The sequence below is a fragment of the Miscanthus floridulus genome, chromosome 5 (genome assembly GCF_019320115.1).
Source record: "Miscanthus floridulus cultivar M001 chromosome 5, ASM1932011v1, whole genome shotgun sequence".
NCBI lineage: Eukaryota > Viridiplantae > Streptophyta > Magnoliopsida > Poales > Poaceae > Miscanthus > Miscanthus floridulus.
In genome coordinates, this window is record NC_089584.1 from 73,017,325 (window position 1) to 73,044,425 (window position 27,101).

The following is a 27,101-nucleotide window of genomic DNA, read 5'->3' on the forward strand; positions in this document are numbered from 1 at the left end:
TTTGGGTAGTTCCGATATGGAAGTATATATATATATATATGGGTATATATATATGGAAGTATTTAGCTTGCAACATAGAGCCCAGATTTACATTCTGCATATACAATTGTGGGGTTGAGGCTAAAATAGAATTCTTGTGCAGGTACACTAACAGCGAACGTGTGGCCCGACTAGTTACGTTATATATGAGAGAACGCTTGTATGCCACAGTGTATGCTGTTAGAAGTTTTAATTTTCCTAATTTTGTGAGGACACATGGAACGTACGTGCATCAAGATAAATCATCATTATTACATACTTGCATTGTTCCTCCCCTTGTAAATCTCTTACTTGATTATGTAACTCTTATCCATTATGACTTTGTCTCATGTGAGTTGCACCATGTTGTTGGTATAGATGGCAGCAACGACTGGAAGTGAGAATTTCATGTTGATGTTTGGTACTCCTGCCCTACTTTGGAGAGTCTTGCATTATGTGGGGTATTACAAACCGCCCCTCTATTACTAGAATGAAGTATACCTAGAGGGACAACCATGGTATGAAGTATAGCTGACCATACCAGCTCGTAACCAAGCACCTTCTAGCAGGAATGGAGGGCAAAATATGAAGGAAGAACTCCTTGGGAGGCTACCCAAGTAGTGGATTTTGAGGTGTTGAGTCAGATTTGTCAGCAACATGGGGATGAGCTCACCGGTAGTGCCATAGGTACTTTTCCTCGGGTGGATCCATCCACAACAGTATGGGCATAGCGTAATAGCAATGCGATGATCCGAGACCGGGATGAGTGGGTAGATAGTTCTAGTTCCGCTATGAACGCAATGTTTGCAATAATGAAGATGTTCTACACTCGTTAGGACACCAGGGACTTCTGGTAGGAGTCGTATGCCACCTACATGGATAAGCTCATGAGAGCCGAAGCTGCATAGCGTAAGCTAAAGAAGCATGTGCGCAAGCACAAAAAGACAGCAAGTGAGGCTCGATGGGAAACTGATCAAGCTTATGTAGCTTTAGAAAATCTTCACACCCAAATGGAGCAAGTTGATCAGCAGAGAGCTACCACCCAAGAGGCAAGAGTGGATGATCAGGCAGTGTTAGTAGGACAGCGGAAGCAGCTAGAGGCCACCCGTGCCAAGGCATTCACAGATACGCACCAACGGATCCTAGCAAACAACCATGCAACTATGGCAGAAGTAGAATGAGATAGGACCCAAGCCTTGAACATGCAATAAGACCATGTCGAGAGGGACTTGCACCAGTAGCTTGCACAGACCTAGAACATGGTGGTTGATTTTCAACATGAGGTGCATTTCCTAAACAACCAACTGCACTGATCCTTAATGAGGAAGAAGAAGATCAAGAGATGTTGATCGAGGATGACGGTTGGGAGGAAACCCTATGCCTCATTGCATAGAACACTGCTCGCGCCCATTAGCAACAACAGGGGCTTAAGCCAAATCAATATATCTCTTTTAAGGATTTCCTAGACACTAAGCCTCCTATCTTCAAGGTGGCCGAAGAACCACTTTAGGGGGATGAATGGCTTAACACAATTGAGCAAAAGTTCCATCTATTGAGGGTTACGGAGCATCAGAAGGTAGAGTATGCATCCCATCTGCTATAGGGGCCGGTCAGAATATGATGGACCCATTTCCTATCATCTCTACCTGCTAATTCTCAGGTCACATGGGAGCAATTTAAGTTAGCCTTTAGGGGACATCACATTCCCCCGGGGCTAATGCGCATGAAAGCAGCCGAGTTCATGTGACTCACACAAGGGACCAAGACCCTTTTGGAATACATGCATGCATTCAATAATTTGTCCTGTTATGCCCCAGGGTTCATCGATATAGAGGAAAAGAAGATTGAAAGCTTCAAGAGAGGCCTTAGCACTAAGCTAATGAAAACCATGGCCAACTCAAGGTGCACCACATACAATGAGTTCATCAGTGATGCCTTGACTCAGGAGAACCAAAACAATCTGTATGCAGTGGCGAAGGGCCACAAGAGAATAGCTAAGGTAGGTGCCTCAGGGTCTTCCTAGTCTAGAGCTATAGTGGCAGCTAGGCCATAGTTTTGATCTCCAGCGCCCAAGTTTAGGCCTCCTCCGCCAAAAGCCCAGGCCAACCAACCTCAGAAGGTGTTTCATAAGGCATTCACCATTGCCCTACCCAAGGGAAACAGAGGGCAAGGAAGCTCAGTAGGACCCAGGAGCAATCAACCATGCTTCAACTATAATCAGTTGGCCATTGGTCCAAAGAGTGCCCCCATTCTAAGAAGAACAACAATCAAAACTAGGGCAATCAGAGACAGGCAAATCCTAAAGCATGTCCTGGATACGTGCATTACACTGTTGTTGAAGAAGTTCCTATGGGAGAGGTTGTCACCATTGGTATGTTTCTTGTTAACAAACTCCCACCATTGTTTAATTTGATTCTAGAGCTTCTCATTCATTTATATGCCAAGCCTTTGCATCTAAGTATGATCAGAAAATAATTGAAGTAAGCAATGGTGGTTATAGTATAAGTTTGACTAGGGCTACTATCTCTACAAATCGCATAATCAGGGATGTGCTCATCTCTATACAAGAGAGGGAGTACATGATGGATCTAATAGTATTGCCCAGATTAGCCATAGATGTGATCTTAGGCATGAAATGGATGAGTGATCATGGAGTTCTCATTGACACTAGTACTAGGACAATTATGTTGAGAGAACCAAAGGGAGGTAATGCCTTTCTAGTACCATTTCCCCAAAGTTTTGATCTCCAAAACTTATCTTACGCTATCCAAGTCACTACCCTTTGCTATATTCTAGTGGTTTGTGAGTTTTCTGATGTATTTCTAGATGAGTTGCCAGGTTTACTGCCTAATAGGAATGTGGAATTTAAGATTAAGTTAGTGCCAGGTATGGCACCTATCTCTAGAAGACCCTATAGGATGCCACGAAATGAGTTAGCTGAACTTAAAATTCAATTACAAGAACTATTGGACAGAGGTCTTATTCAACCTAGTTCATCTCCATGGGGATGTCTAGCTTTATTTGTAAAGAAGAAGAACAAGTCCTTGAGAATGTGTGTGGATTATAGGCCGCTTAATGTTGTGACCATTAAGAACAAGTATCCTTTGCCTCTTATCGATATCTTGTTCGATCAGTTAGCAAAAGCAAAGGTATTCTCTAAGATTGACTTGAGGTCAGGCTATCATCAGATTAAGATTAGGCCAGAGGATATACCTAAAACAACTTTCTCCACTAGATATGGTTTGTATGAGTATTTGGTCATGTCTTTTGGATAGACGAATGCTCCTGCCTACTTCATGTACTTGATGAATTCATGTTCATGCCTGAGCTCGACAAGTTCATGGTTGTGTTTATCGATGATATCTTGATTTACTCAGAGAATGAGGCAGACTATGCAGAGCATCTAAGAATAATTTTGTCTAGATTAAGGGAACATAAGTTATATGCCAAGTCTAGCAAGTGTGAATTCTGGTTGAGCAAAGTACCTTTCTTTGGTCCCATCTTATCAAGAGATGGAATTTCTATAGACCCATCTAAAGTACAAGAGGTCATGGATTGGAAGGCCCTGACTTTGGTTCATGAAGTTTAGAGTTTTCTAGGACTGGTAGCCTACTATCATCGTTTTATTCCTGATTTCTCCAAGATAGCTAAGCCTATGACCAGACTACTTTAGAAGGATGAAAAGTTCAATTGGACACCAGAGTGTGAAACTACTTTTCCCACCCTAAGGACCTTATTAACTATAGCTCTTGTTCTAGCACAACCCGATATTGAAAAGCCTTTCGATGTGTTCTATGATGCATCGGGTATAGGTTTGGGGTGTGTGCTCATTGAAGAAGGAAGAGTTATTGCCTATGCTTCTCAGCAGTTGAGGAAGCATGAAGTCAATTATCCTACGGATGATTTAGAGCTTGCAGCAGTTGTTCATGCATTGAAGATATGGAGACATTACTTGTTGGGAAACGTATGTCACATATATACTGACCACAAAAGTCTCAAATATATCTTCACTCAACGTGAGCTAAACATGAGACACCGAAGATGGTTAGAGCTAATCAAGGACTACAATTTGGAAGTACACTACCATTCGAGAAAAGCTAATGTTGTAGCAGATGCACTTAGTCAGAAATCTCATTGTAACGCTTTGGAAGCCTTATTGAAAGATGGATTTAATTTCATGCATCCTGTTGTGCTGCACAATATCACTATTAGTTGCTCACTTGAGAGCAAAATCATAGAGCTGCAGAAGATAGATGTAGGTGTATTTCACATCAAGCAGAAGATGAAAGAACAAGACACCAAGCATTTTAGGTTCGATGAAAGAGGTGTGCTATGGTTTGAGAACCAATTTGTAGTACCAAAAGACCGTGAGCTTAGAAATTAAATTTTGGATGAAGCTCATTCATCCAAGTTGTCTATCCATCCGGGTAGTAGCAAAATGTATGAAGATTTGAAAACCTATTTTGGTGGACCAAGATGAAGAAAGAGATCACTACCTATGTCGCTAGGTCTGATAATTGCAGTAGAGTAAAGGCCGTTCATTTGAAATCTGCTGGATTACTTTAGCCTTTGCCTATTCCAGGCTAGAAATGGGAGGAAATAAGTATGGACTTTATTATCGGCCTTCTAATAACATAGCAAGGTCATGATTCCATATGGGTCATTGTAGATCGTCTCACCAAGTCAGCACATTTTATACAGGTTAACACAGCGTATCACGCAGGGAAGTATGCTGAGCTATATGTTTCTCAGATTGTGTGACTACATGGAGTACCAAGGGCCATAATCTTAGATCAGGGACCACAATTTATAGCTCATTTCTAGGAACACTTGCACTGAGCTTTGGGAACTAAACTAATCAGAAGTTCAGCATACCATCCACAAACTTCTAGACAGACCGAGTGAGTGAACCAGATCTTAGAAGATATGTTGAGTGTCTGTGTTAATCTTCCAATGGTTCTTGGGAGAAATGGCTACCTTTAGCCGAGTTCTCTGACAACAACAGTTATCAAGCGAGCATCAAGATGGCTCCTTTTAATGCCTTATACGGTCAAAAATGTAGAACTCCCTTGAATTGGGTTGAGCTCGGGGAAAGAATATATTTTGGCATTGACTTTGTCACTAAAGCTGAAGAACTGGTATGCATTATCCAACAGCATATGAAAGCAGATCAATCAAGACAAAAGAGTTATGCTGATAAAATAAGAAGACCACTAACTTTTGAAGTGGGAGACTATGTATACTTAAAAGTGTCACCTATGAAGGGAGTGTAGAGATTTGGAGTAAAAAGAAAGCTTACGCCTAGATATGTAGGGCCATACAAGATTATTGAACAGAAAGGAAATGTCACTTACAAGTTACAACTTCCTCTAGAAATGAGTGCAATATTCGACGTCTTCCATGTTTCTTAGTTGAAAAGATGTCTTCGCATACCTGAGGAAGCCATTGCACCCACCAACATTAAGCTCTAATCGGATTTGACTTATGAAGAGAAACTAATCCGAGTGCTAGAAGAGATGGAAAGAGTAACATGGAGCAAGGTCATTAAGTTCTATAAGGTGGTGTGGAATAACCACAGTGAACAAGATGCCATGTGGGAACAGGAAGATTACTTACGTGAGGTTTATCTCGCCTTTTACAAAGAATGGTAGGTCTTGCAAATATTGGGACGAGATTTCTATAAGGGGGAGGGGCTATAACACCCTGGTGTTAAGCATTGCATTTCACACCTGCATTTCATGAGCACAAGCATCATCCAAGCATTCATGAACATGTGCTTATGAAATTTCATATCATTCCTATACTTTGTCACATGAAATGTTGATTTATATATATGTTTATGCTTGCAATCATGTATGACTAATGTATGAAATGGTTGTGAGGTCATTAAAACACCTTAGACACATCTAGGATGGTAAATGAAACAATGTTTGTACTCATGACATAGGCCAAATTTGCTTCTAAGTGTTGGTTTCATTTGAAATGCCATTTTCATGATACTAGTTTGACCAAAGTTGAACAGTAGCTTAGAATGTTTGCATGGCTGTGTGACCTAAATAAAAGTTGTAGTACTTGACTAGGGTAACAACTTTTATTTTTGGGTCAAGGTTTAATTCAGTGCATAGCATGTTCAAAAATAGCTCACAAGTATCAACAAAATGTTGTTTTGAGACTTGCAAAATTTTCTTAGTGTGGAAACAATTTTCAGTTTCAAAGTACCTCACTTTAGAGTTGTGTAGTTTTTTAACCAATGAGAATTAGATGATGGTTCTTAAAGCAAAGTTGGAGATCTCATGTAGCTCTACAACTTTCATTAAGGAAGTTTTTGCAGTGCACGAACATATTAGGAATTATAACATCATTATGTTGCACTGTTAGTCGATAATGGCGGCGTCTGAACCTACGTCCGCGCGTGGCGTCATGGCCATTTGGCCACAGGCCATGGCCACCACATGGTAGCAGCACACTAGCATTGGTCCGGCTGGTTAGGCCCAAGCGTGCACTTAAGCACCGCACGCCCGCCACTCCAACCACTTGCCTGTTCTCACTCCCTTTTGCTCACTCTACCTCTCCACAGCACTATCGTAGCTCTGCCACAACTGCTCGCCGCTGATGTAGCCTTGCTGGTTGATTCATCTTGACCATAACTGCTATGCCATCACCTCCACCTCCTTGAGCCACCAGCACCACCTATCAACCCTAGGTAGTGTGGCTTTTCGCATCGCCGCAGTCGTTGTCATCATCGGAGCGCCACCGTGCTCGTGGCCCGACCATTCCACCACACCGTATGCCTTCATTTTCTTTGTTCTAGCACCACTCTAGCGTCTAGAAGCTTAGGCCAGAGTTAGGAATGAGGCCACCACTTGATGGCACCAGAACGAGTCGTCGCTCCGCCCGCGTCCGCCATGGCCGCCATGGCACTCGAGCTCACCGCCGCCGAGTTGGTTTGTCGTCTCCCTCCTTTCTCTCATGCCTTAGGTCAAGTAACCCTAGACCTCGCTAGTGGCATGATAGAGACCCACCTTTCGTTGCCATCTAACCAGAACAGCATGAGCACCACCGTGCTCCGTTCGCCACCGTACGGCCATGCACGCGACCAAGCTCACCTACGCCACCTCGAACTCTCACTTGCACCATGTAGCTTCGCTAGGTCACTAGGATGTAGTAGACGTCCTCACCTAAGTGTGCCATAGCTGAAGATGGCTGGCATACCCCGCCGGCCTTCGCCGTCCACCGTGGCCACCGTCGAGCTTGCTCCGGTGAGCCATTGGGCTAACTAAGCCTACCAGTCGATGCACATGGATGAGATGAGGTAGTGGTGAAGACTCTATCGCCGGAGACCTCATCGTTGGCGAGTTCTCGCTGGTCCGCGCCATCCCCTATTTTGGTCTCACTGACGGGTGGGTCCTCATTGACCATGGGCCCTGGCTGGCAGTCTGTATGATATTTGATTTTCTGGATTTATTTCATAGATTTGAATGCATGTTTTAAAAATTCATATCTCAGGCTAGCTGTGTCCAATTTTGGTGAACCAAATTTTATTAGTTTCAACTTAAAGTGTAGTATTTGAAAAAAATATGAGATGCACTGTTTCTAGTATTTTTCTAGGAGAATAAAATGTAGCTAGATAAATGCTTTTTAAATGGTTTCTATATTGTTAAATGCATAACTTGAGCTAGAAAGGTGATAAAATAATGATTCTAATTTTGCTGGTCTTATGTTGACATGCTCTAGCTAGGAAAAATACTAAACCTATAGTAAGCATACTTTGAATATGGTCTTCATATTTAATTCTAATTAATTGCTAGTCTCTAGTTAAATTAATTGGGACAAAAATACAAATCATATGATCATGCAAATTTTTATACAGTATTCTTATGCTTGGAGGAATGTAAGAAAAATATTAAAACTATTATTTGACACTTTTCACTATGATAAACTATTTTTACTAAAATAATCCTATGTAACTTGTCATTTTTGTTGAGGTAGTTATACTTATGCAAATGGCATGACATTTGCACAGTAGACTTTAAATGTCATTTGTAGGCTTCTATAATTTTCTCAGAATTTATTTAGCACTAGGAATATTTATCCTTTAAATCACCTTATTATCTAAGAAAATTAATAAATGGATATAAATAATTTAGTTATAGTTAACTATGATGTTTCCTATGGTTCTTGTGATGCATATGATATGTTGATGTATTAGTTAGGATTAAAAGTAATTGGTTATATGCAACTAGTTAATTGTTGCTTTATAATTCAACTAGATGGCTGCATATATAGTTCCAGTTGTGATGATAATTTTGTGATGATAATGGTCTTTTCTATAAAACGTGTTAATAACAAAGTTGTAGACAACTTACTTATCTACCTTGTGTTAAAGTTTCATAGTCATAGGCCTTATGGTTTAAGAATTATGGCTGTTAGAATTCTACTATCCGAAATGCTTGCTCTCTAGATAGATTTGAATGATTGAATTATTTGACCTAGATAACTACTGAATCACATTAAGATTATTAAAATAAGGTAGTAGGAAATTTCATAAGCTTTCCAAAATGTCCACAACAATATTATTTTGATATATATAACTCTAGTTATGGTCAAAACAAGTGGTTGTTATCTTATAGTCTAGAAAATGATTTACATAAGTGTTTGTTTAGTTATTAGAGAAGAGATAAGCACCTACTTAGTAAAATAAGATGCAACTTGTTATTACTTTAATGCAAAGTTGTTGAAAACACATGTGAGGATGCATTCATCACATCATATCATATTATACATGTCATCATATATGCATTCATGATAGCTTATTTCATGCTTATGCATATAGGATCGTCCAAAGAAATAACTTTGTTGGAGTTCAACGAAGAAGACGAGGAGGATCAGTAGGAGACGCCTCAGGACCTAGCTCCAGGAGAAGAGGAGCAAACTCTTGAAGATCTCCCTGAGTGCCCATATCATCGACCAATCTCTTTCCTTAAAGGCAAGCCCTAGAGCATTCTAAGTCTCCCATGTTTTACAAAATATTACTTGAGTCCTTTATGTTTGATGCATTAGGTTATAAGAGTTGATTGGAAACACTTAATGTAAAGAACTACCTTGTCTAGTTACATATACCTTTAACCCTATGTAGGTCCAGGATTAAACATATGCTTAGCCATGCTTAGATCGGTAGAAGTCAGGTGATTTCCTATCACCTACGAGATATAGGTGGATACCAAAGCACTTGCTATCATGGACAAGAACCATGGGGTAATGTAAATGGAGATCGGGCGGAGTCTATATGTAGGTTGACTCATGTGATTTCGTCTATGCTGATTAAGGATCGTACTGTTGTTGGCACTTGTGATAAGATTGAACGCATGCCTCTCACTTAGCTGGCTAGATAACTCATTCCAACCGTGAAGCCGAGTAGCTCAACTCAGGACAGGCCCTATTCTATAAAAGTGCGCACTCTAGATGGTAGTAAGGATGTGTGGGGAGCTAGGCATAAGCCCAAGGGCAGTGTAGTCCAGATCATCCTGGCAGCTAGTTGTCCCTGATTGTGCGGCACTGGTCAAACCCACAAAATGTGTACCTGAGTTGTACCAAAGGTGACCTAAGGTGATATGACCATGCCAAGGACATCAACATTCATTCTTAATCCTAAGCATCCATTCAAGGTGAAAGCTAAACTTGATTCTAAATCCTTTTGGTTTCCACCTACAAGACTACTACTTGGTTTATATGATTATAGATTCAAACACCTTGTTGTGATGGAAGAAGTAGATGGTAACAGAGACAAAGCATTTAGCCCTGTTGGCCTAGCACAGTTATTAGGCTTATAAGGATTAGAGTCGAGGATGACTCCTTTTCAAGGGGAGGAGGATGATATGACCATGCCATCATCAATTCAAGTTGCACCAAGTCCAACCCGAACACCACCTACAGCTACACCATATCACATCTTTAAGGGACCGATTACACGTAGTCGAGCAAAGAAGCTACAACAAGAGGTGAACACGCTACTTTATGAAGTTCAATTTAATATTAATGAGAATTATATACTGCCTAAGTCATGCATGTTATTGTTGCTTAGGTTCACCAAGCAGAATGGCAAGAACACACAAGGTGATGAATACATAGAAGAACCACACTCGAACCAGACTAGTCCTGCAGAACAGTTAGAAAGAAATATTCATAACTTTTGATTCCTAGAGGCTATGAAGGTGAATGAGCACATTTTGGAAAGCTTATTGAGTTTACTTTCCAATGATGCTAATGCCAAGCAGTTCCGAGTAGTAACTAATGAAATCCGACCAGCTTAGTGCATACTGGTCAGACCGCTTGAAACTTACAGTACTATCAAGAAGAAAATATCATAACTTTTTATTCCCGAAGGCTATGGAGGTCCATGAGGACTTTTTGGAAAGCTTGTGAAATCTAGTTTCTAATTCTTCAAGGCTGACCAGATCCAACTAGTTTTAGTGTAGATCCGACCAGCTTTAGTGCAGACTGCTTAGAGGGTTAACAGTCTTCTCAGGACATGATATTGGTACAACTTCTCATATTAAACTATACCATTCTACAATGTTTCGTGGTGCATGCTATACATGGTGTGAAACCTTACCAAGTTAGCTTTCTAATGCAACCAACAACACATCATTTGGATTTTCCAAGATGGAGTTATTGTCAAAACACTGAAGACTACGCAGAAGACCAACAGCCACGCGGAAACTACTTAGAAACTCTTTTCGTGGAAGCTTGTTCACATAGCCTACCCTTTCTTTTCCTTTTCATGTTTATACCTATCTAGGAGGGTTGTTCCTAGTATAAATATCCATGTACTCCTAAGCAAAAGAAGACTTTTGATAATCAAAATACAGAACCCCCTTTGTTCAGCTGTGTGCTAACAAATATTGAGAGTGATCTCTACCCCTTTACTCTTGTGATTTCCTTCATGGGATTTACAGAAGCGGTGGCTTCAGCCACTCCAATTGGTGCTCCTACTCCCTTCAAGGTTTGCCTTGATTGATTCTAGGTTGTGTTGGTTAGTTCTTTAAGAGTGTGGATGGGTGAATCCTCGATTCAGGTTACCGGTTAAAGACGGTGGTTGGCTTCGAGTTTTATTTGCCAGGTTGCACTAGTTATTGCTGCATGCAGCAAGTTATCTGTTTGTTCTTCAGCTAGTTATCTGGTGATTGATCCTATGTCATGAAGATCGGGACCTAGCATTGTATCATCTGGTATCAGAGCTTTCATTACCACGGTAGGATTCTTTACCCTTAGCTACATATATTTTGTGTTCGTCCTATCCACTAAAAAGCCACAAAAATATTTTTCATAGCCCTTTGTTTCAATCTGTTATTTTAGTGAGTTTTGTTAAGTTTTAGTCCATTAGAGTCTTGTTTTAGTTGCTGATCATAATTTTCCTTCGCGTGTCCTTTTTGTCTCTTTCATATATGAAAATTCCCACAAAAAAATCTGAAACCCATATCATCTCCTTCGCGTAAACTTTGATCCTATCAAATTATAGTTACTGGTTACTTTTGTTTCTATCATAAAGTGTGCAAGTGTTATATCTGATCCCTGTATTTAGTTCTATAAAAAAAGTGCAACAAAAAAACAAAGAGTTGAGAAAAGTTGTGAAAGAAAAGTTGAAGATCAGTTGGTTTATGTGCACAAGTGCTGAAAGTTTTTCATATCAAGTGAGTAACTAGTTTGCTATCTTTGTTTGGTGCAAATTGTGGTTGGGTCTGATCGCAACACTTGCATCCCAATCATACTCCTTGTTTGCATCAAATCCGAAATTTCTTTGCGCGTGTGTTTGATCTATTTACATCATTCATATCCTGTGGTCAGCACTAGGCAGAGAACTTCTAGTTTGGATTGTTATTTAACTTTACAACAACTAGATTTCAGATTGCATTCCTTATGTATCACTCCCTACCAAGCTCCACATACAAGCCATCATAATCGGTACTCTCTGGTCTTGTATTCGCCTAGCCATCACTTTCATTACCACCACACGCTGTTTTTTTCTGTAACCCATAGGGACTTTAGAAGAGTTTCAGTTGGTACGAGAGGTGAGGTTGTGAGAGCTCCACATATTATCCTATACCACATATAAGCTTGCTATTTTGTATATATATTAACCATGATAGGTCAAAGATATACCAAGCTTCCTTTCTATGGAAGTACTGATCCGGAGGAATTTCTTGATTGGTAAGAGCAAATGGAGATTGAACTTGAAGTCCAAGAATTTTCTGAAACCAAGAAGATATCATGAGCCATACTTGAATTTGAAGATTATGCTCTTGATTGGTGGAAACAATATCCACATAAGCGTCTCATCAAGAATTGGGAAGATTTGAAGAAGGCCATGAGAAAGGAATTTGTTTCAAGGAAATATGGGTTGATTTTGCTTCATCGTTTGGAGAATGTGAAGCAAGGAACTAAATCTGTCCAAGTATATTATGACAAGCTATATTCTTCCATGCATCGAGCCAATATTATTGATGGTATCGATACAATGAGCTACTTCAAGAGAGGCCTTAATCCTAATATTGCTATTGCTGTTGAGGGGAAATATTTTAGAGGCATGCAAGATCTTTTGAGTTGTGCAATTAGAGAAGAGAAGGAAATTATGAAGTTGCAGCAAGACAAGATCACAAGGTCCATTAATTTGTGCCAAGACATGTGATCTAAGCTTCAGCCCACTATATCCTCTGTTGCTAGAGAGAAGCAAGCATCAGCATGCAAGAAGAGAGGACATGTTGTCCCAAAAGTTTCTTCAGTTGATTCTAGTGCTAAAAGAAGTGAACATCAACAATGCAACTCCAAGAAGAACTCTATTGAGTAGCAAGAAGACAACATTATGCCTCAAGTTGATAAGAGAAATGATGAGGTGTGTAACGTTACTCTAGATCATAATGTTACACCAACTCCTAAGAGAGTTGCTATCCCAAAGTGTCAGTTACAATCTAAAATTGTGAAGGAAGAAGTTACAAATATTCTCATCACTGGTTCTCTCAGTTCTGAGCAAGATCAAGAAGAAAATTCTTCTGCACATACCAAAGAAGGTGAGCTAGAAGAAACCATTATGCAAGTTGTGGAAGATAATCAATTGAGTTGTGATACTAGAGAACGTACTTCTCTATCCAAGGTTGATCCTTTGAGAGTTCAATTGAAGGAAATTATTGTAGTTTCACAGCATGCAAATCTGAAAATTATTTAGCAAGAAGTGCCATCACAATGCATGAACACAAGTGTTGGAGATCTTAGATATGTTGAGTCTTGTTCTAGTGCTAAATGTGGTGAAGTTACATGTTCTGACACCATCCAGAATTTTTCTGTGCAACACGATGAAAATTCAGAGCAAAAATGTGATGAAGAGATTGAGAACACTTCAAATTTTGAAGGACCTTCTAATCTGAACATGATGGCTACCCATATCTTTAGTTTGCAAGATGAATGTGAGAAGAAAGATGCTACTATTGTGTCACCTAGTGCGAGTGACAAATTTGTCTAAGATGAAGTTCATCATGCTCCAACAAAACTGCGGTTGCAAACTAATGTTGTTCCAAGCATGAACATAATGCAAAGATGTATGGTACCATCAGCTGCAATATGTGATGAATTATTAGACAGTGGTGCTAAAACTTTGTGCTCCAACATGCCACTTAAAACTCAGATTGAAGGCAAGATTGATAAAGATGAATCCACTTCAACCAATGCAATTCAATGTCTTTTGAGAAGTCAAAAGATGGTTGTTGTGCTTTGACTATTGCTATCACAATGCCACTGGAAGAGACCATGAATGATGGCGCCTATTCATATGGTGCTCCACAAGCCGACGAAGTGATTGTGCATCAATACCCATGTGAGAATGAGAGCCACATAGCCGAATTAAGTGAGAGTGAAAATAAAAGTGAGTTGCGTGATTCCACTAAATGTGAGGTTGAGAGCATCAACAAAAGGAGTGTGAGGGATACACCACACAAAAAGAGAGAGCTTTATTGCAAAACATGTGAGAATAATTTAAACATTAACCCACTAATGTCTACTCTTAGTATTGTTTCTCAAAATATGCAGGTGTACAAGGAAAATGAGGAAGAGATTGATGCTCATAACTCCACCATACTTGATGAGAGAAGTGAAAAGGTACTCAATGTTGATAACCAATTCATTGTTGCCCCAAGTTTGAATCATGGCAATGATGGAGGTAAAAATTCAGAAATACATTTTATTTTACATACACCCTCATCAAACCTAAAAGGTAATAATCTACATATGAATCTTTATAATGCCATGAATGTTTCACTCCCATCATTTGATATGATTGATCTCCCTATGATGAAACATGATAACATGAATAAAATAAGTGGTTTGCAAGAAATTTTTGTGCTACCATTTTCAAAGCTAATATTAGGTTCACAAACATTGAAAAACTATTTCTCTCACCAGAAAAGAAATAATGTGCATATGAATAATGAAGAATGCAATAAACAATCTTCAATAAGTGATCTTAGCAATTGGCACATACATCCACCCTTTAGTTTGTTTAAGCTGATTTCAGGTGAACAAAAGTCGAGGATGACTTTTCTTGAAGTCAGGAAGGATGATATAACCATGCCAAGGACATCAACATTCACTCTTAATCCTAAGCATCCATTCAAGGTGAAAGCTAAACTTGATTCTAAATCCTTTTGGTTTCCACCTACAAGACTACTACTTGGTTTATATGATTATAGATTCAAACACCTTGCTGTGATGGAAGAAGTAGATGGTAACAGAGACAAAGCATTTAGCCCTGTTGGCCTAGCATAGTTATTGGGCTTAGACGGAGTAGAGTCGAGGACGACTCCTTTTTAAGGGGAGGAGGATGATATGACCACGCCATCACCAATTCAAGTTGCACCAAGTCCAACCCGAACACCACCTACAGCTACACCATATCACGTCTTTAAGGGACCGATTACACGTAGTCGAGCAAAGAAGCTACAACAAGAGGTGAACGCGCTACTTTATGAAGTTCAATTTAATATTAATGAGAATTATATACTGCCTAAGTCATGCACGTTATTGTTGCTCGGGTTCACCAAGCAGAATGGCAAGAACACACAAGGTGATGAATACATAGAAGAACCACACTTGAACCAGACCAGTCCTACAGAACAGTTAGAAAGAAATATTCATAACTTTTGATTCCTAGAGGCTATGAAGGTGAATGAGCACATTTTGGAAAGCTTATTGAGTCTACTTTCCAATGATGCTAATGTCGAGTAGTTCTGAGTAGTAACTAATGAAATCTAACCAGCTTAGTGCATACTGGTCAGACCGCTTGAAACTGACAGTACTGTCAAGAAGAAAATATCATAACTTTTTATTCCCGAAGGCTATGGAGGTTCATGAGGACTTTTTGGAAAGCTTGTGAAATCTAGTTTCTAATGCTTCAAGGCTGACCATATCCGACCAGTTTTAGTGTAGATCCGACCAGCTTTAGTGCAGACTACTTAGAGGGTTAACAGTCTTCTTAGGACATGATATTGGTACAACTTCTCATATTAAACTATACCATTCTACAATGTTTCGTGGTGCATGCTATACATGGTGTGAAACCTTACCAAGTTAGCTTTCCAATGCAACCAACAACACGTCATTTGGATTTTCCAAGATGGAGTTATTGCCAAAACACTGAAGACTGCGCAGAAGACCAACAGCCACGTGGAAACTACTCAGAAACTCTTTTCGGGGAAGCTTGTTCACATAGCCTACCCTTTCTTTTCCTTTTCATATTTATACCTATCTCGGAGGGTTGTTCCTAGTATAAATATCCATGTACTCCTAAGCAAAAGAAGACTTTTGATAATCGAAATACAGAACCCCCTTTGTTCAGCTGTGTGCTAACAAATATTGAGAGTGATCTCTACCCCTTTACTCTTGTGATTTCCTTCGTGGGATTTATAGAAGCGGCGGCTTCATCCACTCTAATTGGTGCTCCTACTCCCTTCAAGGTTTGCCTTGATTGATTGTAGGTTGTGTTGGTTGGTTCTTTGATAGTGTGGTTGGGCGAATCCTCGATTTAGGTTGCCGGTTAAAGACGGTGGTTGGCTTCGAGTTTTATTTGCCAGATTGCACTAGTTATCGCTGCTTGCAGCAAGTTATCTGGATGTTCTTTAGCTAGTTATCTGGTGATTGATCCTACGTCGTGAAGATCAGGACCTAGCATTGTATGATCTGGTATCAGAGCTTTCATTACGATGGTAGGATTCTTTACCCTTAGCTACATATATTTTGTGTTCGTCCTATCCACTAAAAAGCCACAAAAATATTTGTCATAGCCCTTTGTTTCAATCTGTTATTTTAGTGAGTTTTGTTAAGTTTCAGTCCATTAGAGTCTTGTTTTAGTTGCTGATCATAATTTTCCTTCGCGTGTCCTTTGTGCCTCTTTCATATATCTGAACATTCCCACACAAAAAAATCTGAAACCCATATCATCTCCTTCGCGTAAACTTTGATCCTATCAAATTATAGTTACTGGTTACTTTTGTTTCTATCATAAAGTGTGCAAGTGTTATATCTAATCCCTGTATTTAGTTCTATAAAAAAAGAAGTGCAACAAAAAAACAGAGAGTTGAGAAAAGTTGTGAAATAAAAGTTGAAGTTCAGTTGGTTTATGTGCACAAGTGCTGAAAGTTTTTCATATCAAGTGAGTAACCCGTTTGCTATCTTTGTTTGGTGCAAATTGTGGTTGGGTCTGATCGCAACACTTGCATCCCAATCATACTCCTTGTTTGTATCAAATTCAAAATTTCTTTGCGCGTGTGTTTGATCTATTTACATCATTCATATCTTATGGTCAGCACTAGGCAGAGAACTTCTAGTTTGGATTGTTATTTAACTTTACAACAACTAGATTTTAGATTGCATTCCTTGTGTATCACTCCCTACCAAGCTCCACATACAAGCCATCATAATTGGTACTCTCTGGTCTTGTATTCGCCTAGCCATCACTTTCATTACCACCACACGCTGTTTTTTTCTATAACCCGCAGGGACTTCATAAGAGTTTCGGTTGGTACGAGAGGTGAGGTTGTGAGAGCTCCACATATTATCCTATACCACATATAAGCTTGCTATTTTGTATATATATTAACCATGACAGGTCGAAGATATACCAAGCTTCCTTTCTATGGAAGTACTGATCCGGCTGTTCTTCAGCTAGTTATCTGGTGATTAATCCTATGTCATGAAGATCGGAACCTAGCATCGAATCATAAGGTGACCGTTGATCTGGTCTATCTAGGTTTATGTTTGGAATAAATTCCCAGCTAGTTGAAATCGATTCGAATTGGCGTCTCTCTCGGACAGTGAGAACCTTGGCTAGCTCAAACATCATAGTAACTGTGTTATAGAATGTGATGGTTTGGATGAACATGGGATTGCTATAGTAGCTATGGTTACTATTGTATGCTACTAAATGATATACCACATGTTTGGCATAGGTTAGTTGCTAATCTAGAGATGAATAGATATAATTAACTTGATGACCAAATTATAATTGTACAACTGAGTTAGTCGCTTTTTATGCAAAATATTATCAAGCTAGCTCCACTTATAAAGTCTAGCATAATCCTTGGAGTCACTTTATTTTTTGTTTATGACTGGTAACTCTAGCTGAGTATCTTCTTGTACTCAGGGTTTTATTCCCATTGTTGCAGATGGTACAGTTTATCATGGCTATTGTAAGAACTGCTTCTGTCCCACCGTGGACGAGGAGTGAGCCCCGGGTAGACATCTCTTGTTAATCCTTCTTACTTGCTTTTGTGGGAGTGTGATCACTAGTTGGCACTATATTTGAACTATGATGGCAAATGTTAGCTTCAAACTTTAATTTGCTTCGGCTACTATCTACTAAACTTGGTTTGTAATAACCTTAATTCGTACTCTGATGAATGAACTGTATTTGTGAACCTTATGTAACATGTGACATGTATGATCTTGGTTATATGTTGATGATTAATTGAGACCCATCGTGGAACTCGATGGACTATCGGATTTATATGGACTCAAGTATGACAGTGCGACCGCTTGCGAGCTGCCATTGTACTTGTGCTCTTATAAATTGGTTGGTTCTGCTACACTCTGTCTATGTGCACTGTCCACATTGGTTCTGTGACTTCCACTATATTGTGAGTGTTGGGGGTCCAATCTGCAAAGAAGTCTACGAGGGCCTAAGATTTGATTGTGTATCTCTTGATGAACTCTAATGCGAAGTCGTTGATTTTGGTGGCCCATTTTCCTATTTGGCCTATGGCTTCTGGGTTCTTGAAGATGTTGTCAAGAGGGAAACTTGAGCGTATAGTGATCTTGTGAGCCTAGAAATAGTGCTTTAGTTTTCTAGAGGCCATGACGACTACATATGCTACCTTCTCCATTTCCATATAGAACATTTTTCTCCGTCAAGGGTTTTGGATATGTAATACACTGGTAGCTGCTTCTTCTGATGCTCTTCTTGATTTTCTTTTACTAGTACTACACTAACGGCATGTGACGAGGCTGCAACATATAGGAGGAGTGGTTCACTGGGTTGGGGGCTAGCGAGGGTTGTTAGGTTGTGCAGGTAGACCATCAAATCCTCAAAAGCCTTTTGTTGTTGGCGTCCCCAACTGTACGAATCTATGTTTTTTAGTACTTCAAAGAAGGGGAGCCCTCGCTCCATGGACCTTGAAATGAATCTATTTAATGCTGCTAGTCTTCCTACGAGCCTCTGTGCTAGCTTTCTTGAGGTCGGGGTTCCATGCTAAGAATTGCATCGATTTTCTCTGGATTGGCCTCGATTCCTCTTATTGAGACGAGGCAACCGAGTAGCTTTCCCTTCCTTACACCAAATATGCATTTCTCTAGATTCAATTTGAGCCCTGCGTTGTGAAGGTTGTTGAAAGCTCTATGGAGGTCCTCGACATGTTCTTGTTTGAGCTTGCTTTGCATAATGATATCATCGACATAAGCTGAGATTGCTTTATCCTCTTTGAATACTTTTCCTGTCATTGCTTTATCCTCTTTGAATACTTGACCCTACATTGCGTAACCCCTCTACCATTCTTCTGAAGTAGTACGTTCCGAAAGGAGTGATGAAGCTTGTTTTTTTCCTCGTCTTCCTAGTTCATCCAAATTTGATGGTAACCTAAAAAGTAGTCTAGGAGTGACAAGAGCTTGCAACCAACTGTTGAATCGATGAGGGTGATTATTCTTGGTAATGGGAAATCATCCTTAGGGCAAGCTTTGATTAGGCTCATGAAATCGACGCACATTCTCCACTTGCAATTTTTCTATTTGACTAGCATGACATTTGATAACCAAGTGGGGTATTTAACTAGTCAGATGACCCCTGCGTCGAGCAATCTTTGGACCTCCACCTTGGCTATTTGCTTTCTTTCTTCAGATAGTTTGTGAAGCTTTTGCTTGATCGGGGGGGTGATTTTGTCGATGTCGAGTGTGTGCTCAATGATGGACCTGTCTACCCCTCGGAGGTCCTCTACGGACCATGCAAAGGTTGTGGCTGGGTTGTTGATTGTAGTTTGAAGGGGTTGGCTCATGGGTTCTGGTTTTACTTGCTATTGTTGTGGCTAGGTTGATGGTGGTGGGGGTGGTGGCGGTAAGGCTGGGTGCTAGCTTTGTATTTATGGTGGGGTTGGTGGGTGAGTAATCATGTATGATTAGCTGTTGGAGTGATTGTTGTAGCCGTACAATGGCTAGGGGTTGTCGTAGGTGTTGTAATGGTGATAGGAGGGATTGTAGTCGGCAAAGGTTGGGTAATGCTGAGGATGTTGTTGCGAGGGGATGTCGTAGTTTACTAGAGTGTATTGGTATGGGGTGGTCTTAGGGGTGGGTTGTCTCCTTATGTAGTAAATAGGTTTTGGTGGGCCTGAAGTGACGGCTTGATGTGCTTCTTGATATTCTTTTCCCTTCATGAAACATGCGCATTGCTTTGTTGAGTGGCCTTTGCTTAGTCCGCAAAAATGGCAGTATAGCTTCAATGGATCTCTTAGGTTGGGTTTACTTTGGGTATTGTCTCTATTGTCGTTCTAGCTATTGGTGGGGGTCTGTTGAGATGGTGGATTTGGTTGCTATCTATGGCGCTGTAGAGGTGTGGTCTCTACGATGTTTAGGTTGACTGGTTCATTGTGAGGGTACTGGTTATGCTATAGTGTCCTTGAAGGCGGGCATGTTTAAGGTTTCAAAGCCTTAGTCTTCGAATGGAAGACAGTGTCTGATCTGAGGTACTTATCCATGACCTCATGTAACTCTACGATGGTTTTGGTGGCTTCCTTGCTAGAATAGAGGAGCATGGCCTAGGTTTTACTCTGTTGACTGCCACTAGAATCACTGCATCATCTATTATATTTTGTGTTCATGCTCTGAGTTGGACAAATCTTCATCAGAAGTCTTGGAGGGGTTCTCTTTTGGCTTGAGTATAGGTGAACAATTATATGGGATTGGTCACCGAGGGGATGATACCTTTGAAATTGTTGCATAGTTTTTCATGGAGACTCCCCCAGGAATCAATGGAGCCTGGTAGGAGGTTGTTGTACCAGCTTTGGGTGATGTCCCATGCTATAATCATGAAGGATTTCGCCATGGTGTACTCATCCCCACCTGCTGCTGCCACTGTCGCTTCGTAGCTCATTACAAATTGGTGAGGGTCTATGCTTCCATCGTACCTTGGTAGGTTCTATGGTTTGTACTCGAGCGGCTAGCTTCTAGTTTGGAGAATCTAGGTCAATGGGGATTTTGGATCATATGGCATTGGCGGGGGTTGGTTTCTGTGGTGCTATGGGTAGAGCTGGTGGAATCAAGGTGGTGGTGGTGGGGGTGGGTTCAGGTGGGGTAGAGGTGGATTTGGGTGGAGCGAAGGTGGCAAGTCATGTTGTTTGGGTAGATTGTTTGGATTAGCTTCGATTGAAGCTAGGTACTCATCCATTTTCCTGAGTTGTTCCCTGGCTTCGTCTTCTTTCTACCTTATGACTTGTAGGCATGCCTACCTCTGGTGGGCTTTGACTCAACGCCTTTTCTCATAGAGTTCCTCATGCATCTAGTTTAGGGCCTCAAGGCCTCTTGCCTCTACACCTTCATCGTTATTGAGAGGTCCTAATGGCTAGAGGGGGGTGAATAGCCTATTAAAAATTTCTACAACAACACTTAGCAAACCGGTTAGACAAATATGAGGTGAAGCAAGTGTTGCACTAGCCTACTAAAAATGTAAGCCACCTACCACAATTCTAGTTTCTATAGTCTCTATCCACACAATGGCTATGTCACTATACTAAGTTAGTGTGCTCTCAAAGACTAACTAAAGAGCCACACTAACCAAACTAACAAGCTCTCACGACTAGCTACACTAAAGAGCTTGACAACCAGTTTGCGGTAATGTAAAGAGAGAGAGCAAGATGGTTATACCATCGAGTTGAGGAATGAACCAATCAATCACAAGAATGAATACCAATGAAGACCAATCACCTCGGAATCAAATGATGACACAATGATTTTTTACTGAGGTTCACTTGCTTGCCGGCAAGCTAGTCCTTGTTGTGGCAATTCACTCACTTGGAGGTTCACACGCTAATTGGCATCATATGCCAAACCCTAAATAGGGTACCACACAACCAACACAAGATGAGGATCACACAAGCCATGAGTAATTTACTATAGTACCTTTTGGCTCTCCATCAGGGAAAGGTCAAGAACCTCTCACAATCACCACAATCAGAGCCGAAGATAATCACCAACCTCCGCTCGACAATCCTTGCTGCTCCAAGCCATATAGGTGGTGGCAACCAAGAAGAGTAACAAGCCAAACCCATAGTGAAACACAAATACCAAGTGCCTCTAGATGCAAATACTCAAGCAATGCACTTGGATTCACTCCTAATCTCACAAAGATGATGAATCAATAATAGAGATGAGTAGGAGGGCTTTGGCTAAGCTCACAAGGTTGCTATGTCAATGCAAAATGGCCAAGAGAGTGAGCTTGAGTCAGCCATGGGGCTTAAATAGAGAGCCCCCATGAATAGGGCCATTAGCTCCCCTATCTAGTGAAACATAGGCTGACCGGACGTGCCGGTTAGGTTGACCAGATGCAGGACCCCAGCGTCCGATCGCCCGATGCTCACCATGTGTCATCAGCCTCAAATGATGAGCACTCGATCTTAATGGCTAGTCTGCTTCAAGCCACATGTTAAGTAGCGATCGGACACACTGCTTAAAGTGATCGGATGCTCCATCACTGGAGTCCGGTCATTTTTAGTAAGGCACCAGAGCTAGATTTTTTTGACTGGACGCGCCGGTGCGTCCACTCCTCTTCTCTGCTTGCTGCCACGTTAGCAGGACCAGACATCAAATAGTGTTTAGCTAGAGTCTGGTCACCTACATCTGGTCTTAGGCCAAGAGTAGCCTGAGCACACCACTAGTTTTATAAATGACCGGACAGTGCTCCCTCGAGTCCGGTCACCACGTGACCATCATCCGATCACTGTTTCACTATGACAAACACCTCCTTTACTTCACTAACTTCTCCACCATTGCTCAAATATGTCAAACACCAAGTGTATCACCTTGTGCACATGTGTTAGCATATCTTCACAAACATTTTCAAGGGTGTTGGCTCTCCACTAGATCCTAAATACATATGCAATGAGTTAGAGCATCTAGTGGCACTTTGATAACCCCATTTCGATACAAGTTTCACCCCTCTTAATAGTATGGCTATCGATCCTAAATGCGATCACACTCACTAAGTGTCTTGATCCCCAAAACAAAAAAGCTCCTATCAAGTTTCACCTTTGCCTTGAGCTTTTTGTTTTTCTCTTTCTTCTTCTCCAAGTCCAAGCAATTGATCATCACCATCATCATGATCTTCACCATTGCTACACCACTTGGAATAATGCTACCTATCTCATGATCACTTAGATGAACTCAATTAGTGAAGGGTCATGAGGATGCTATGCTAGCCGGAAAACAAAAATTTCAACCTCATAAACCAGGATCTACTGCTAGTTATAGATCACAGGATTACCACTAGATGCGTAGGTGCAACAGAAGCGACTCAATGTAGTCGAACGCATCGTAGCAGTGCCGTGCAATTGTGAGGTCATCCGTTCGTCCGTCCCCTTCGTGCGGTTCATCCTTGTGCTCCAGATGCAGCACCTCCAAGGTATCCATATGTATAGGGAGGAAGCATTGTGCCTCTGAACTGCTAGGTCCGTGAGGAGCAGTAGGTGCGGGCATAGGATGGGGCGGCGGCAGCTACAAAAAGGCATGGATTGATTTGCCCTATTGCCCCACCCCACATATTTATAGGCGTCCCTAATGAGCTCCCGAGTTGGAGGCCCATTAGTAACCCTAAGCCTTGTCTAATTCGGATCCAATCCGAACTAGGCTTCCAACCCCTTAAGCATGTGACCCTATGGGTTCACACACACATAGACATGGCCCGAGTACTCCTACTCGGCCATTAATTGATAGCGGCCTCTAGCAAGGCATGTCAACTCCTATGCGTACGCAAAGATCATATCAGACGAACCACCACAAAACCACATACTTGTTATTCCCTTGCCTCACGATATTTGGTCCAACTCATAGGTTAACACTTAACCCAAGCACGGCCATGCATTTCTTGATCTAATCATTAGAGTGATCAGTGATATCTCTCTCATATATAGAGAGGGGCAAATTCCATCTTGATTGTCTATGTATCATAGCATGTTTCTCGACAAACCCGAAAACCACCTTTATAACAACCCTGTTACAGAGTAGCGTTTGATAGTCCCTAAGTAGGTCATTTTACATCTTGAATACATACAACAATCTTAGGTCTAAGGACATAACATACATGATGTGAATAGAGATAATAACGACATCTCATGTTGGGTCAGTCTAGCCTCATGTCATACATGTGCCCACATTATTAGTTTGACATCTCCATGTCTATGACTTGTGAAACATAGTCATCAACTAATAATGTGCTGATCCATTATTCATGTGTGTCCTCACACGAACTCTAACCAAGGACAACGTTAGAATAACCATTCAAGTAAAAGAGTTTCACAAACAATTCACATAATTGCTAATCGATACAGGTTGTCTTTAATGGAAATTCAATGAACTCATAATATATCATGGATACAAGGCAATATAATCATCTCTATGATTATCTCTAGGGCATACTCCTAACAATCTCCCACTTGCACTAGAGTTAATCTCGAAGATATCTAATACCCATAGCTCTTATGTGCGCCTCATGCTTAGGCTGTGGAAGAGCCTTTGTCAAAGGATCTGCAACATTCAAATCTGTGTGTATCTTGCACATCTTGATCTCATCTTGTCTAACAAACTCTCAAATGAGGTGAAATTTCCACAGTACATGTTTGCTCTTTTGGTGATTCCTTGGCTTCTTAGCCTGCGCAATTGCCCCATTGTTGTCACAATGTAGATTCAATGGGCTAGACGCATTTGGAAACACACCAAGTTCAATGAGAAACCTCCTCATCCAAACACCTTCCTCTATAGCTCCAGAAGCTGCAATGTACTCAGCCTCTGTTGTAGAATCGGTCACCGTCTCCTGCTTGGAACTTTTCCAACTTACAATGCCACCATTTATTGTGAACACAAAACCTGATTGAGACTGTGAATCATCCATGTCAGTTTGGAAGCTAGCATCAGTGTAACCATTTACAACGAGATCTTCCTCACCTCCATAGATTAGGAACACATCTTTAGTCCTTCTCAAGTACTTAAGAATGTTTTTAACAAGTGTCCAGTGACTCTCTCCTAGATCAGCTTGGTACCTGCTCGCAACACTTAGAGCATATGAGACATCTAGGTGAGTACATATCATGGTGTACATGATGGAACCAACTGCCAAGGCATATGGAACCTTACTCATACACTTCCGCTCATCAGCTGTTGAAGGACACTGTTTATCGCTAAAGCGCATACCATGTGACATAGGCAAGAACCCTTTCTTGGACTGTTCCATGTTGAATCGTTTCAACACCTTGTCAATGTACATATCTTGGCTTAATCCTATAAGCCTCTTTGATCTATCTCTATAGATCTTGATGCCCAAAATATATGCTGCTTCTCCTAAATCCTTCATAGAAAAACTATTATTCAATGAAGTCTTTATGGATTGCAACATAGGAATGTTATTCCCAATCAATAATATGTCATCCACATACAAGATCAGAAATACAACAACGCTCCCACTTTCCTTCTTGTAAACACAAGGTTCTTCTTCATTCTGATGAAAGCCAAACCCTTTGACCACTTCATCAAAATGAATGTTCCAACTCCAAGATGCTTGCTTTAACCCATAAATGGATTTCTGAAGCTTGCATATTTTTCCAACATTGTTTGGATCAACAAAACCTTCGGGCTGTATCATATACACATCCTCATCCAAATTTCCATTTAGAAAGGTTGTTTTAACATCCATCTGCCATATCTCATAATCAAAATAAGCAGCTATTGCTAGAATGATCCGGATAGATTTAAGCATCGCTACTGGCAAGAAAGTCTCATCGTAGCCAATTCCTTGAACTTGCCAAAAACCCTTTGCAACAAGTCGAGCTTTATAGATGTGAATGTTTCCATCCATATCCTTTTTCTTTTTATAGATCCATTTGCAATCTATGGGTCTAACCCCATCAGGCGGGTCAACCAACTTCCAAACTTGATTGTTTCCCATGGAATCTATCTCGGATCTCGTGGCACTTTGCCATTTCTCGGAATCTAGGTCCATCATTGCTTCCGCATAAGTCATAGGTTCATCATCATCTAACAATAACAAATCCCCACGCAACTCATGGATTCTTGCTGACCTTCATGGTTGTGGTGGTGTTTCTATTGCCATGGGTATCTCAACTTGTTCTGCTATATTAGCATCACTCATAGAGTCCTTCCCAACTGGCTCATCTTGAACTTCTTCAAGATACACCTTCTATCCACTTTTCTCTCTTTTGAGAAACTCTTTCTCTAAGAAAACACCGTTCCAAGCAACAAACACTTTGCCCTCTGATCGGTTGTAGAAGTAATACCCTAAAGTTTCCTTCGGATATCCCATGAAAAAGCATTTGTCTAATTTGGGTGTTAGTTTATCTGTCATAAGTTGTTTGACATAAACTTCACAACCCCAAATTTTCAAAAAAGACAAACTAGGACTCTTACCAGTCCACATCTCATGTGGTGTCTTAACTACTGACTTAGATGGTACCCTATTCAATGTGAAAGCGGTTGTTTCTAGAGCGTATCCCCAAAATGATAACGGTAGGTCTGACTGGCTCATCATAGACCAAACCATGTCCAACAATGTCCGATTATGTCGCTCAGACACACCATTTCTCTAAGGCGTTCTAGGTGACATAAGCTGTGGAACAATTCCGCAACTCTTTAGATGATTGCTAAACTTGTGGCTCAAATATTCGCCTCCACGATCAGATCGCAAAGCCTTAATTTTCTTTCCACGTTGATTCTCTACTTCACTCTAAAACTCCTTGAACTTTTCAAATGTCTCAGACTTATGTTTCATTAAGTAGACATAGCCATATCTACTAAAGTCATCAGTGAAGGTTATGAAGTATTGGAATCCACCTCTTGCTGTCGTACTCATTGGTCCGCATACATTAGTATGTATGAGTTCCAACAAGTCTACCGCCCTCTCAGGAAAACCTATGAAAGGCGTCTTGGTCATCTTGCCCAGCAGGCAAGCCTCATATGTCTCGTATGATTCAAAATCAAACGAAGTTAAAAGCCCATCAGAATGGAGCCTCTTCATGCGATTCTCACTTATATGACCTAAACGACAATGCCACATATAGGTAGGACTTAACTCATTAAGCTGAGGCCTTTTAGCACTTATATTACAGATAGGAGCATCTTCAAGATTTAAAATAAATAACCCATTCACAATGGATGCAGAAGCCATAAACATGTCATTTTTAGAGATCACACAACCATTGTCTTTACTCGCAAATGAATAACCATCCTTCATCAAACATGAAGGTGACACAATGTTTCGACTTAAACTAGGAACAAAATAA

The 27,101-nt window shown here is 40.7% G+C and overlaps 1 protein-coding gene across 1 annotated transcript in view; it reads left to right on the top strand.

The window, feature by feature from the left end:
• Nucleotides 1-27,101, top strand: part of LOC136454765 (uncharacterized) — a 118,249-nt gene that overhangs the window by 76,763 nt on the left and 14,385 nt on the right. Inside the window, exons 3-4 of the mRNA XM_066455061.1 lie at nt 1,836-2,017; nt 14,095-14,224. Coding sequence (XP_066311158.1) covers nt 1,836-2,017; nt 14,095-14,224 — 312 coding nt within the window. The remainder of the gene's footprint in view (nt 1-1,835; nt 2,018-14,094; nt 14,225-27,101) is intronic.